Source organism: Galeopterus variegatus, unplaced genomic scaffold (genome assembly GCF_000696425.1).
Source record: "Galeopterus variegatus unplaced genomic scaffold, G_variegatus-3.0.2 Scaffold158, whole genome shotgun sequence".
Classification (NCBI taxonomy): domain Eukaryota; kingdom Metazoa; phylum Chordata; class Mammalia; order Dermoptera; family Cynocephalidae; genus Galeopterus; species Galeopterus variegatus.
Window position 1 is genome coordinate 253,984 of NW_007726269.1, and position 15,641 is coordinate 269,624.

The 15,641-nt window shown below is 35.5% G+C and overlaps 2 protein-coding genes across 2 annotated transcripts in view; both read right to left on the minus strand.

The window, feature by feature from the left end:
• ANKAR (ankyrin and armadillo repeat containing) overlaps positions 1-15,641 on the minus strand; it is an 85,786-nt gene that overhangs the window by 65,309 nt on the left and 4,836 nt on the right. The window contains exons 2-5 of the mRNA XM_008593428.1: positions 7,018-7,653; positions 3,797-4,234; positions 1,545-1,708; positions 779-882 (exon numbers count right to left, since the gene is read on the minus strand). Coding sequence (XP_008591650.1) covers positions 779-882; positions 1,545-1,708; positions 3,797-4,234; positions 7,018-7,618 — 1,307 coding nt within the window. The 5' untranslated portion in view covers positions 7,619-7,653. The remainder of the gene's footprint in view (positions 1-778; positions 883-1,544; positions 1,709-3,796; positions 4,235-7,017; positions 7,654-15,641) is intronic.
• ASNSD1 (asparagine synthetase domain containing 1) lies at positions 9,604-13,894 on the minus strand. The gene is made up of 3 exons (XM_008593418.1): positions 12,393-13,894; positions 11,918-12,099; positions 9,604-10,101 (listed from the first exon to the last, which is right to left on the minus strand). The coding sequence occupies exons 1-3, from the start codon at positions 13,872-13,874 to the stop codon at positions 9,816-9,818; spliced, it is 1,950 nt and encodes a 649-aa protein (XP_008591640.1). The 5' UTR covers positions 13,875-13,894; the 3' UTR covers positions 9,604-9,815.

Consider the following 15,641-nt stretch of genomic DNA (forward strand, 5'->3'; position numbering starts at 1 on the left):
AGGGCTCTTCTCAGTTTTAAATTTACTTGGCCTTTTTCTCTATTGCATTTGTTGCTTTTAATTACATCCATATTCTTAAAATTCTTCCAGTTGGGCTTCCATGCTATCACACTGTCTTGGTCCTCCTCCACCTGTATCATTTTCTCTGTCTCCATTGCTTTCTCTCATTTGCCTCTTTCTATCCCCATTAAAAGTAACTATAGTCCAGAGTTGCAGACTTGGTCTTATCCTCTCAACTACTTCCATTTCTTAAAAACAAACAAATAAGCGAAACCTTTCTATATGTTTCCTCTGAGCTCTATTTTCCATGTTTTCAAATCAGTGTCCAAGATGTGAAAACTCAAAAACACAGCATATAAAAGACACTAGAAATATTGGGAGAAACATACTGCCTCCCCAAAATGACAGGCTTAAGCAGACCTGGCAAAAGAGAATTTTAAATCATAGTCCTCATGGAAATGATGTGTGCTGAGTCCACTGCTTTCAGTTGACCCTCAGGATTTGATCCCCATCTCTATCCCTACTTAACTACTGTGTTAATTCTAAGAACTAATTACAAGCTGTAATGATTACTATACAGAATGCATCAAAGTGCATGAAGTAATAACTATAACATTTAATACTTGGTTGAGTCAGTACATCATTCATGGGGGTTATTATTGTTCTAGTATCTCCATCCTAAGGTTTTAAGTTCGTCTTTGCATTTTGACACTTTCCTTTTCTCTGCCAACTTTCAACAAATTGTGGCTAGTGTGGATAATTACTGAAAGTTCCTTACCTTTTTCCATGAAATTCCATGACTGGTATTGAGTAATATTCTTTGTATCCTGCATCTTCTACAAATGTATTAGCAGCACAGTCCTGTATTTTTTCTAAATTGTTCTAAAATATGAGATATGTTACTAAAAAAATATTTTGAAACAAATCTAAACAATTATGACTTCTTTATATGCAATTTCATAGATGTAAATGACAAATTTTAAACATAATATCTCAGAAGACTCTGATAGTAACTGCATGTATCCAATCCCACTTTGAGAATAAGGGAAAAAATACAAAAGGAAAAATATATAGAGAGAAAGTAGAAAAGCAATGAAAATTAAAATGTATGTATATATTAAATTCCAGATGGAGAATTACTGTTCCCAAACCCTAAAGGATCTCTGTTCTAATACTAATCTTTGAGGAAAATGAAAGAATATGTAATGAGTGTTCAGGGATTTCTACTGCACTCTTTGGTTAACAATTTTAGAGCAAAAATGGTCCACTAGAAGATTGTTAGTTCTGTGAGGATGATAGCTGTACCTAGCTTATGTATAGCTTATGTATCATTTTCTCTCTGACATTCAACACAGTACCTTACATATGGTTGCATGGGATATCATGTATGTTAAAATAATGTATGAAAAAAATTAGCGAGTGGTAAGTATAATCATTTGGAGAGCTGCCTAGTGCCTGTACCATCAGAGGCTCTTTCTGGTTGGAGAAAAGGATAAAAGAGTTGTGAAATGACAAACCATCTCAAGAATCATAATAATGTAAACCTTAAAATCTTCCAAAGCATTCTCAACTGAAGGGGTGCTGATATCAAATTCAATTCCTCCATGAACATGAAAATATTGATTCTCTTTGTAGTGAAAATTCTGGCATTTAAAATCTCGTCCATAAATAAATGGAGGCAATTCTCGTTCAGTCTTGACCTTGTCATCTCCAAAAATGAAAACAAACTTTATTTAAAAAGTGAACAATATATAAACAATCACATTTTGGGGATCTAAATTTTCATCCATGTAATCAAAGTGAGAAAATTCCACGTGAAATTAAAATCTTGACAATTACAATTCTATAAAATTATTCTCAATGTATATATTTTGAAAAATAAAAATATATTTATATAATACATTTGAGCATTTTCTATAGTTTCATTGTACTTTTCATTTCAAAAGTATAGTCAAAACATTATCCAATTTATTGATTTCTGTGGGTGAGCTCAAGACTAATATCTTACCCCCAATTATCAGAAAAGACTTGAAACTCTGTGCCTTAGAGAATCTTTGGTTAAATAAACAAAACTTACCAGAGCTAGTTTAGGTAAAAAGAGACACTGTAAAGAAATAGGTGGGTACTTCTCACATGACAAAAATAACCAGCCAATATTTGTAGAAAGTAATGAAACCATATATATAACTTATATAAAAAATAATTTTCAAAAAATTCTAGAAAGGATTACGTTTTTTCAATATTTTGACTTGTTAGTAGAATATAGTTTCCTCAGTATAAGGTTATATATAACTTATATAAAAAATAATTTTCAAAAAATTCTAGCAAGGATTACGTTTTTTCAATATTTTGACTTGTTAGTAGAATATAGTTTCCTCAGTATAAGGTACATAATGTGTTTTGAGAAATGTTAAAGGTACAGAAAAGTACAAAGCAAAATGTAACACTCTAATCGCATCAAGTAGAATTAACTATGAACATTTAGTTATGTTTGCTACCAATAATTAAGTAATAAAACATTACAAATATAGCTAACATTCTCTTTAAGCAAGGCTCTCCTAGTTACATACATGCTTTTCTCCACTAAAGGAACAAGCATTGTCATGATTCCATTATTAAACAGTTCACAGATATGGGTAATCTTCATCATCTGGATTTTCATGATACAAATTTTTCTAAATGGTTTGCAAAATTTTTACTGAAAACTTGTCATCTGAGTAGAAAGCCCATTATAATAAGCCTACATGCTTGGAAAACAATGAAAACATATAAATTGTATGCTAATAGGTTGAATAGTTTGCTTTGAAGTCCTATCAAATTCCATATAAGTAGTGTGCTATTTTAGCTCACTATTCTCTTACATTGCTCTATGGATTTACTGCAGTGCCATTACTACCCTCATCAAATTACTAAATGCTATGAGTTGGTATGCCCCAAAAGTTCATGTATTCGAAGTTTGACCCCAACTGTAACAGTGTTACAGGGTGGGCTTTTAAAAGGTGATTGGATCCTGAGAACTATGCCCTCATGAATGGATTAATCCATTTACAGAGTAATGGGTTGATGATTTAATGGGTTATGAAGGTGTGGTTTTGATGGCTTTATAAGGAGAGCAAGTGAGCAGGTTAGCTCTCTCGCTCATGCCATTCTCGCCATGTGATATTCTGCATTGCCACAGGACCCTGTAGAGAATTCCCACCAAGAAGAAGGTCCTCACCAGATGTGCCCCCTGGACCACATACTTCCCAGCCTCTGAAACTGTAAAAAATAAATTTCATTCCTTTATAAATCACCTAGTTTCAGGCATTCTCTTACAAGCGACAGAAAATGGACTAATACACTACAGTTTAATATGTTTGAATCTCTTCTTTAGAAATGCAAGATCATTCATAACCCTTTGCTGTTCCATATTCATTTTAGAATCAATTTGTAAACTTTAATGAGAAACACAATAGGGATTTTGGATAGAAGTGTATTGAAGTTATAGAGTAATTTGGAAAAGATATGATCTATTAACAGTCTTGTCCTAGCATGAACATGGCATATTTCCCTATTTATTCAGAACTCGTTTCAAGTCTTTCACTATCCCTTTTAATTGGTATAAATATACGCAAACTACCATGTACATATGCCAAGTATTTTTAATTACACTGGAGGCATTGAATTTTGTTTTCTCTTTCTAATAGGTTACAGCTAGGTTACATGCCTAGATCTACATATTAGAAACAAAACTTAATTTAAATATACATTTAATATATATTTACATTTTATGTTTTATTTTTGGTGATAACCTTACCTGAAAAAGGCTGAAGCAGACTACTTAAATATGGGACTTTCATTTTCTTTTTTAAACTCAGTAAAAATGGAATCAGAAAACATATTAACTTTAGGTACCCTATCCCTCTTCTGATTTCTTTTTTCTTTTCAAAGTGTTTTTGAATAATCTTTTTATGAAGATATAATCTTTGCTGCAGTCTCTGGTAGGTACAAATGTCAAGACAATCCTGATTATATTTTATAGCGTTAGTAAGCCAATAGGCTGTTTCAAATATAAAGACGTTTTCATACTGTTGAACTTGTGTGGTACTGAATGTCAACTTTAGCATAATATTTTCAGCATATTTCATAAATACAGCTTTTTCTTCAGGGCTATTGGGCTCATATGTTGGATCTTCATTCATGTCTTCATCATAGATTCCATCAAAGTCTGGATCCTTTGTAATATCAATCAACCCTTCATAGTAAAAAATAAAAATTTTTATATAGTGAAAACTTCATAGTATACTTTGCTTCTGGATAAATTTAGCGACTGAACAGTGTTTCATCTTGAAATCCTGCTAACATGACAGTGAAGGAATGAGATGCCAATAAAATTGTATAAGATGAAAAGCAGATAGATGAGTAGGTTACTAAGCAGAGTAAAGAAAGATGGAATCTTGTGGAATTAAAAAGAATAGATTCCATTTTCTTTGGAGGAAAGAAACAATAACATAAGTCCCATCTTTAAGGAAAATATGGAAGAACAACAAGAAAACGTGCCCTCTTTTTAAGCAGGAAATCATCATCTCACTTGGGCCAAAAGTGTAATTTGCTTTTTCAGGCTCAATGTTATAAATTTCTTCTTTCTGCTGATCAGAGAAGCTAGATATGCAATACAGAAAGAAACTTCTGGCTAACCAATCATGATGAAACAAAAATTAAAACTTGATTTTATTTATTTATTTTAAAACTTGATTTTATTCTACTAAGAAATGACAAGTTTCCTATGCTGCACTTTCTTGCTATTTATGATGAAATTAAGGACTTTGTTATCATCACACTGTCTTTTTAAGATAGTTACACCTTCAATATTACCCTTAATCTAGGTTGAAGAAAACTGGTTGGAGTCATAAAATATGACTTTGGAGAAAATATGGAGTTTGTTTGTAATGTTGGGGTGCAGAAAGCTGTTACCCCAAAATATAGTACTTTGACATCCTGAAATAAAGCAGCAGCCTCAAGGTCTCTCTGACCCCTCCTCTCCTCTGCCATTCTACAATGGCACAGGATGAAGCTGTTCCCTTACCTGCCTAATGTCCAGACCTGCCAAAGAAGACAAACCTCTGGTCCTGTCCCTGAGTTTTCATTAACTTAATTCATATCACAGGAAGAAAGACTGAAGTCTGTCAACATATCTGGACTAACTTTTGTAATAGACCACTGACTTCTATTTTGGTCCCATTCAATATTTTAGAAAAATCATTTACCAGTCTTTGTCTGCTCTATGGGTCAAATAGACTTTGTCCCAGGCCATTGTGTGTTCTCCAGGCCCATTGCATCTGCCAAAAAATCGTTTACTTGTATACCCCTATTTTCCCTTTCCATATCAAGATGGTATATAAGTTCTGTACCCCACTGGAAAATTGGGAAATTACTCTCTTGTGATCCCTCATGCATTTCCCCTTCCCAGCATGTTAAAATAACAAAACTCATTATGCCTTTTCTCCATATTAGTCTCTGTTTATTAATTTTACAAAAAACCTTCACAGGGTTAAAGGGGAAGTTTTCCCTTAGCCCCTTAGAGTAACATATGTGCTTTAATTGTAAATGATACATCAATGTACCCCAATGTCCTTTCTTTTTTCTTCCTCAAGTCTACAAAAAAGCCAGAATTGGGATTTTTAAATGGCCAATATTATTCATTTTCCTTTTGCAAAAAAGTTAGCAAGACAAATCAGAAAGAGATCATAAAAAAATTAAAGGGACTTTGACAGCTCAGAAAATTCCAAATAGCCACAGGATTGTTGATACCACTAAACGTTTGTGGCTTGGGGTGGGGGGGAGCCAATATGCAGCAAATCAGTTCTCACAACAGAACCAAAGGAAAGCTTAGAAATTGGAAGCATCAAGTGCAGCCTGGGAAGGACAGGTTGTGGTGCAGTGTAAGAACAAAAAAAGAGAAAAAGGAGGATTGGTTTAAAGTCTAATTAAGGTGCAGTTAGACCCTAGATGTCTTCCCCAGATAGTGCAGCCCTTCCCCTCTCCTCACTAAAAGGATTGCAAAGCACAGCTGAGGGCCAGGAGGAGCAGTTGTGCTGAAAACAGGGGTTAAATTAGAGCCTGAGTGCTGAAGAGGGAGATTCACAGACTCTTCTCCTTTGGCCACAGATTCAGTTGCTCTCCCTCCAAGCAGGAGACTGGAGGAAACTGACATACAGATAAAACACTGGGGGACAGGCTCCCCACTAAAGTGTTGGGGTTTCCTCCTGATCACCCTACAGTGCAATCTACCAGTCAGCAAGCAGATGGCAGAGGTATCTGGGGCACACATTTCCCATTTCACTCCTCTTTCTACTTGACCTGCTGCAAAGAAACCAAGGAACATTTAAAAAAAAAAAAGTTTTGATAAAAAATTTATATATGCTGAAGGGGATGCATCAGGATTTCGTGGCATCTATTGTTTATACTCGGGCTTTAGAGAAGTACAGCCCTGAGGAGAGAGGGATTTCAAAATTAGGTGAACTAAGAACACTGTAAAACCTAATGCTACTAAAATACTGAGACCTAGATCACTGATGCACATCGATTCTTAACTTGGATTCTTATATCATTCGTTTTTTGAAGTTTATAAAAAAAACAATGTGGAAGGCTAACCAATATGGTAATTACGTTGTTTTCAAGTTTAGAGATTTTCTCATTGCACTCCAATTCTACTTTCTTGGTTCTATTACTGATTTCAGGCCCTGTAAGACAAAAAGTATAAACTCAAGACTCTCTGTCAGGTGGTTTGGAATCTGATCCATTCTGCTCTGCAGAAATTGGAGATGAAGACAAAAGAGGCAAGATGTTTGACTTAAAACATAATTTTTGGTGGAATTTTAAAAATTAAAGATTTTATTGAAAACATTCTGTGGAGTTTGAAAGTCTCCTTTAAGAAATGATTGGCTATATTTAGAAATTTATATCAAGAAATGATGGCAATATAAAACTGAGCTACAGATAAACTGAAAATAATTAAAAAGTGTTAAATTATCTTACCTGCTGAACAAAACTCTGCAAAAATATCTCTATTTGTTTGAGGCTTTCCATCTGGATCAACATCCATGATGCTACGCCACAATTCAGAGAACCTGGTTCGTTTTTCTTTGGGCATGTATATTCCATGCCATAGTGCTTTTAGCATGTAGTCAATATTAATCAGAATTTGCCCAATTCTGGTATCATAATAAGCTGGAGGTAACTGACAAGATGAACTCTGATCATAATTAGCTTCTAAACTGATAGAAGGGATTTGATTTAAACAATAAATTCCAATTGCCAACTCCCTTATGATCTGATGGACTTCTCTATAGTCTAAGAGAGCAGTAGGGTCCACGGGAGTCAGTAAGATCGCAGTGGAGAAGCGTACATTGTTTATTTGACTCATAATTCCACACGGAATATCTAGTTGAGAGCGAACATCCTCTTTGGTAGACAACCAGCTAACTAGTGCAGTAGTTAGTAACTCTTGTACTTCACTCCGATCATATTTTTCAAAAAAAGCTGAAGCATTTCTCTGTACTCCTAAATTTTCCAGATAGGTTTCTTCATCTTGAACTTGATCAAATCTAGGTAATCCTTTTTTGGACAATCTTAACATTTCTAATTAAATCTAGTGTGTCCTTTTTGAAGTTTCTGCAATGAATAAAAAGGAAAAGATAAGTAATAAAATTTGCTATAGCAATGAAGCTGGATTTCTCTGGAAATAAGTGTGTACCTTTCATCTCCATAACATTAATATTTTTTATGGACAACAACTACATTGTTCAATTTTAAACTAATTGCAGCAAAAGAAAGCTGAAATTTGAATTAAAATAATTAAAATTGTAAAACCTTTAACAGTAATCATGTTTTGCTTTTCAAAAAGTCAAAAAATATTAACAAGTATGTCAAAAAAATGCTGTTTATGTATGAGAAGCTACTGTTACATATCTATTCCTTTTGGTTGAAGAGACTTTTCTTGGCATGTTTATTTTGCTTTTAGTTGTTTTAAGGAAGAAAATTGGACCTACTTAAAAGACAAGAAGCACCTGCTTAACTTTCAATTTCTGTGAAGCTAAATGCCTCTCTGTTCCTGAAATAATAACCATAACCACCATTTATTGAGCATCTACTATATGCCAAGCTCTTTATACATAATATCTTTATTTCATTTAACTGGCCTCCATTATGCAGTGGTTCTCAAAATTTAGCCTGCATCAAAATCACCTGGGGCTTGTTAAAACAGATTGCTGGATCCCACCCTAGAGTTTCTGACTCAGTCAGTTGGAGTGGGGCCAGAGAATTTGCATTTCTTTAAAGTTACAGATGGTGCTCATGCTGCTATTCATGCAGAATAGCTCCATGAGAACGCAGCTCAGCGAGATAGGCATTGTTATGCCCTCTTTATAGAAATGGAGACTAGGTAGGTTATAGGAGATACCTGAGGTTTCACACCTTTCAGAATCCGAACCCAGGTATGTGCATACTCAAGCAGGAGACCTACGTCCATAGCTAAGCGGTTAGTTAGCTCAGTTAGTTAGAGGGCAGCCTTGTAACCCCAAAGTCACGGGTTTCGATCCCGGTACCAGCCTGTAGCCTTCCCCTCCCCCAGCCCAAAAAAGGCCTATGTCCACAATCAGCTCATGTCTGCCACCAACACAGGAGAGAGGACAAGGAAAAAGGAACCTACTTTGAAATGATTGTTCTGGGAAGTGATGTCCACAGTGATCTCCGGAGTATTTCCAGGAGCCGGATATCAGTCGTTGTCTTTAATGGCTTCTCGCTGGACCCTGAATCCAACCTCAGGATCCCTGCGTGGGAGAGGGTAAGGGCGAGATGCTTCGGCGAGGATTTGAGAGGGACTTTCAGGACTTTCCGCCCTCGTCTGCTGACCCCCGCTGCCACCCAGGCCTGGGCGCAGATTGACGCTGTTGGTCCTCGGGGATCTTAGGGTGGCCAGGCCGCGCCTGAGGGGAGCCCGTGGCTCCGGGTCCCCCCTGTGTCCCCTGGCAGTGCCTCCAGCCGGCGTTGCGGTCATGCGCTGCTGCTCAGATTCCTCCCATACCTATGTCCTCCTTAATTCTCTTTCGGAACTCTGTCCAGCTTCTTGCTCTGGGCACTGTGCTACTCTTACTATTTACCTCTGCTAAAACACAAAAATTGAAAGTGGCAGAGGCGAAAGAACCAGGTATTACTTTGAGGTAGTCCCGAGTTGGAATCCCACATCCATCATCATTCCAACAAAGATTGTGGAACACCTATTATGAGCCAGGCACTGTGTTAGGGGCTGGAGCATAAAACCCCAAGGAGCTTTAACAGTTAAACAGGTAACCGTACAGAAATATTTAACAATGTGATAAAAATAAAACGTAATGACAGCACATGAAGGCAAGTTAACCTAGACCAGAGGTTGAAAATGCTGCCCATGACCGACCCCCTCCTTGTGTTCAATAATTTGCTGGAATGGCTCACAGAACTCAAAAAACACTCGACAGCACATGAAGGCAAGTTAACCTAGACCAGAGGTTGAAAATGCTGCCCACGACCGACCCCCTCCTTGTGTTCAATAATTTGCTGGAATGGCTCACAGAACTCAAAAAACACTTATGTCTACCAGTTTATTATAAAGAATACAATTCAGGCACAGCTAGGATATGGCAAGGTAAGTGGGCGTGGGGGAAGGCATGCCCTCTCTGGGTGCATGCACCACCCTCCCAGCACCTCCACATGTTCACCTAGTGAATTTTAAAGCCACTGCATTATACAATAAATACATAATTATCATTTAGTAAATATTGTTACATTGTGTAATTATATTATGATTTAATGTCTTTTTCAGTAGAAAAGTTTTCTAAGGAAATAATTTGAAGCCTTCTGCATTTATCAGATGCCTTTTCATTATTACTTTCCATTTTTGCAATTCTGGATCCAAATTGCATGGCCCGTTTTGGCAGAAGAGCAGAGGCTGTAAGACCAAGTTCCACAGCTGCAAGGCGTAAAATTAGTTTTTCACCAATTCCACGGGGCAAAGTCAAGTTTGCTTTTTCCCAAATTGGCAGGGAATTTAGAAAGGAGACAACATTTTCATCCAGGAAAGGAAATCTAAAATAAACAGATAATATAAGCAGTATGTAAAAATAAAATCAGTCTGTTGTGATTATCTACACAATTTTATAGCTAAAATGTAATCACATTTAAAAAGTGTTTCACAACATGTTACTAATTTTAATACATAGGCTCCAAAATAATCTATCTCAATAAATAAATTAGGTCTATTGTGTCAAGAAATAATTTCAAATTGTTTCACAAGGTATCTTGGGATATGCCTCAAAAACAGTATGATCTTAGTTACCTATTCAATCTGTGTATAATCTTTATCATGTCTAAAGAAATTCCACTGTAGGGATATGAAAACAATATAGAAGGGCTCCACAATCCTGAACTTGTGAAACACTTACTTATGGTAAAACTTTATGGTATCAAATTGTTTAATCACATTTAAACTATTTAATGGCAACAAATGGGTGTAAAATAACAAAATATTAGATTTTTTAAGAATAACTTTCTGCCCTTTGGGATTCCCCAATTTTTACATAACTCTGTTCCTTTTTATTTAAAATACTTTAACCCCCCTACCCCAATCCCTCAAAATGCAATACAGAATACAGTTACATAGTGTTTCCATTTTGTTACATTCTATTTTAGCTCAAGTAGGGAGATTGGAAAGAGTAAAGGCATTTGTTATATGGAATATTTTATAAAAGTTATTTGTAAGAGCAAACTTAAATCCAGAATCTAATCAACAGATTACTGTTAATATGTATGCCCATATACATAATAAATTATTTAACTGCAGCCACTATAAAGGTATTTGTGGTATCACAATTCTGTATGAGCTGTTTAAAACATTCTCCACACACCTTTTTATGAGTATAACAATACTTTCATATGGAGCCTTTAAAAGTAACTGCCTTTTTAAAGATAAATTCCCTTCTCTCTGACCTAGTGGAAATAATGGAGTGATTTTCTTTCTCCTTCTTTTTCTTTCTTACTCCCTCTCCCCTCTCTCACCCTCCAAAGGAAAAGCAGTTTATAGACTTTGTATTGTGGTATTAGTTATCTTTTTGTAATAAAATATTGACCCTGTTCTTGCATGCTTATACACTTGTAATAAATTACCATTTAATAAATTAACCTACTTGAGCAGATTTTTGCTTTTTATAAATAAATATCACATCTTCCTTTATCCTTAATGCTTTAAAAAGTTTTATTCTAAGTATTTGTTTACTGCCTTCAGAAATACACCATACGTAAAAATAAACCTGAGATTAAAAAAGAATACATATGTGAAAGTACCTTGAGTTCTTTGAAGGTTTTAAGTAATCTGCAACATATAACCAGACTGTGTTAAAAAACATGTAACAGAAGGGAATCTAGTATTGGGACCATCATTCAAATCAGTATGGATCTATACATACAGAAATGTCTATAGTGACAAATCCAGATTCTATAACATTGGAGAATAAAGCTTCAGGATAGGGCTTATATCCTTATTGGGAGGAAAGCAAACATTTAAAACCAAACCAAACCCTTTAAATACCTTCTCTTGGTATTTCACTATCTCAGTTTTACTTTTACAGTCTTTTCACTGTAGTCTTAAAAACAATCATGTCATTGTGTTATCTTTGAAAATTATTGCAAAAACATTTCTTGGAGAATGAGTTCTGGAAAACAACTGCTCCCCTGGCTCCTCCCAGCTTTGCTTCTGACAGTGTTTGTAATATAAAGCCAAGATATTATTCCTAATCCTGTTACACATCTGAACCATTTGTAAATTAAAAGGAAATTTAAAAGTCTCCTTTTACAGTCTACTGTTTTAATAAAAATACCCTAACAACACTCAAATAATTAGAAGTACCTTGCTTCTTTTCCATGATCCCCAATAACTCTGTCATCACGACCAAGATTTCTAGAAGAAATTCGACCCAGTTCCATCACTATTTCCTTAGTCAATCCTTCCAGCCCATGTGTCTGAAAGCGGACACGATGACGAGAATAACCTGCAAGTTGCTCATCTGCACCAATTCCAGTGAGAACTACCTGTAAAAGTTTAAAGAAACCCATACAAAAATGTTACCTACCACACAGCAAAGAAAATAAAAGAAAAGCTTAAAAAATTGTAACCCTAAAGATAACATTTTTGGAGAAAAACCACAAGATGAAGTCATAAAATAGTAAAATACCCCCATTTTTTAAAAAAACATGTCATATACACTGTGTTGTAGTTTAAATGCAACTAAAATATGCTATATTCTTGCAATCTAAATGCTAAATGCTTTAAGGATAGAAATTAAGTCTCAGAAATTCTTATGAGCAGAAATACTGTGCCATACCTTTGCAGTGCTCTGATATGATTTCACTTCATCCTGGGTCACCAACCAACCAAGTCCTCTAGAAGCAAACCAGACTGCACAGCCAATGCTATCATCCAACACTGTATCCATGGGCTGAACTAAGTGACATATTCGAGTTCTTCTTAATTTCTGCAGTTCTTCCAGAGAAACATTAATTTCAACAAAATTCCAAATTCGGGAAGGGTTAATAGCTTGTAGTTCCTTTAGTCCTGCTCTTCCTGTGATTCGATCTGGTACACTGAATTGTTTATCAGGATTAGCAGCAGCATCAGCAGCAGCAGGAGCAGCAGCAGCAGCATTTTTAGAGCATTCTTCAGAAGGTATTTCGCCATGATTTTTCTGTTTACTCATTTTTTTGTTAAAGCTAGCTGATACAGTCTTTTCTTTAGTCATGAAAGCAACATTAAGAAGATCAATTGGTTCATCTAAAGGAATATGACGGTCAGCAAGGGTTGCAATAACCATGGAATCAATGCCCCCAGAAAACAGGATTGCAACATTTGCTCTCCTAGCACAAGTTTTCAAAACTTCATTTGGTGCCAAGTTTTCATCCCTATGTAAACACAAGACACGTCTCTTGACTGCAACACTCAGGATGTCAATGAACTGCTGAATTACTTCCTTCATGTGTCCATCATTAAGAAGGACCTGAAGTGTCTCTCTTGTAGGTGGGATGCTGGAAATGTCATTGCAATGAGTCTCCAATGGAGCTTGTGGCAACATCATATTTAAAGGAACAACAGGTTTTTTAAGATATAGTTTGGCTTCATTTGCTACCACTGATACAAATGTTGGTAAGTCTGCTGAAATCTGAGTAAGGCTATTAACACATTCTTCAGTAACATTTTCCCTAGAAATATATATCCAAGGATACAATTTTAAAATCACACATTTGGAAACAGTAGTAGACTTGAGATCAATTCTGAAAATTCCAGATGCTGGAACTTCTTGCCACTGATTTGCCACTCCAGCTGTTTGGGCACCAACTGAAGAGAGGAAGAAACTCTTGCCCAAATTACTAAAATGCCAAAGCAAGCTACGGCGACCAAAGAAATCCCTACCAAACCATAAATAATGACTAGATGCTTGATAATATATAAAAGACCAAGGACCTCGGACTTTTGAGAAGAGCGACAAAATATCAGATTCACTCTTACAAGAGGAAAGATAATTAAACATAATTTGAGTATCATTCTCTTCAGCTTCAACCTTTATTCCACTAAAGACTTCTCCATTCCATAAGAACACATTGCCTCTTTCATCTTCCAAAGGCTGGGTAGTCAAAACACCTCTCAAGTGAAGAACGTGACCAGAAAATAAACACCGGTAGTTAACATCAGATTTTAACAACTGTTTATGACTATTGGGTCCCCGTTGTTTAAGATTATACAGTAAATCCTCTTTTAAATCTTTACTGAAATGCTCAACAGAAAAGCTTACAGAACAAAAAATGCCACACATTGTTATGTGAAATCAGGTTGACTACTTCTTGATTTTGGTCTTCTCAGAATTTTCTATTTCTTGATATTCTTTTTTTAGTTCATCCAATATATCTATGGGAGGGAGGGAGAAGAAACAGCAAGTAAAATAAAATTCTTGGATGCTTACCTAGTAGTTCATAGGGCAACATACCATAAGCTATTTACGAAGATCAAGCAATATGAGTACATGCACTGTGCTAGGGCCGATAATAATTTACAACAGACTACTAATAAAAGTTTATCTTTTAGAAAAATATTTTCTGTTTGCTTAGTGCTTATTTTGGCCCAGGCAGTTGGCTAAGCATTTTATATATACAGCATTTCCCCCAATCTTCAGGAGATACATTCTAAGAATGCTTGGATAGTAACAAACCCTACATACATTTTTTTTTTTTTTTGATTTGATAACAAAGGTGGCTTCTGAGTGACTAACAGGTGGATATGGTCTACAGCGTGGATACTGTGGAAAAGGAAGATGATTTCCATCCTGGCTGGGATTGAATGGGACTGTGAGAGATTTCATCACCCTACTCAGAATGGTGTTCAATTTAAAACTTATGAATTGTTTATTTCTGGAATTTTCCAAGTAATATTTTTGGACCTTTGGTGACCGCAGGTAACTAAAACTGTGAAAAATGAAACTGAGGATAAGGGGGCATTACTGTAACATCTTATTTAAATTCCAAAAGACCTTGGAGGCTCAAAATATTTCATCCAAAGTCACAAAGGTAGAATGTGGTAAAATGGTTTTTTATACTTAGATCTGTCTGAAACTCTAAAGCACGTGTTAATGCCTATTGCTTTCTAACACATCTTGTTGTTTCTTGTTGTTGTTGTTTTACTGTAGACTTATCTTTGGAAGGCTAACTTGGAGAAAACCAAACCACTGCATTACTTTTTAGAAATATAAACATTCAGATACAGATAATATAATTTAGGCACTACATGAATTTCCACAGAAAGATGACAAAAGACTTTCTGTGTCTTTCCATATAAGACACCAAACCAAACCAAACAACTTACTTTTGCTTTCAGAAAGCATTTCTGTTCGGTCTGCAAGAAAGAATATGTTGCTGTTCTGTTGCTGCCTATATACTTTCTGAAAAACATAATTTGGGCTAGTATCAAGATTTGATCTAAAAAGGAGCAGATGTCAAAATCCTTAACCCTATTCTCACTTATTCTTGAATTTCAGTAATATAGTTCAGAACAATACTTAAGCAAATACAGATAAAGAAAAAGACAAACAAATAAAAGCCACCCATTATTCTACTGCCCAGAAATTACTACCATTAGCACTGACGTGAAACTCAAACAAAAAAGGCTTCTACTACACATACAGGTTTATAATTTGTTTTTGTCGTCATTGAACAATATACAATCATCCCTTGACTGGTTCCAAGGCCTCCTGAGGATACCAAAATCTGCAGATGCTCCAATCTCCGATATAAAATGGTGCTGTATTTGCATGTGACCTATGCACATCCTCCTGTATACCTTACATTATCTTTAGATTACTTATAATACCTAATAACATAATACCCAATGTAAATACTATGTAAATATCTATACTGTATTATTTAGGGAACAATGACAAGAAAAAAAAGCTTGGACATGAGGCACCTTTTTTTTCAGGAATATTTTTGATGTACAGTTGGTTGAATCCATGGAAGCGGAACCCACAGATACAAAGGGCCCACTGTACTGAGAACACTTTTTTTTTTTTTTTTTTTTTCCTTTTTTTGAC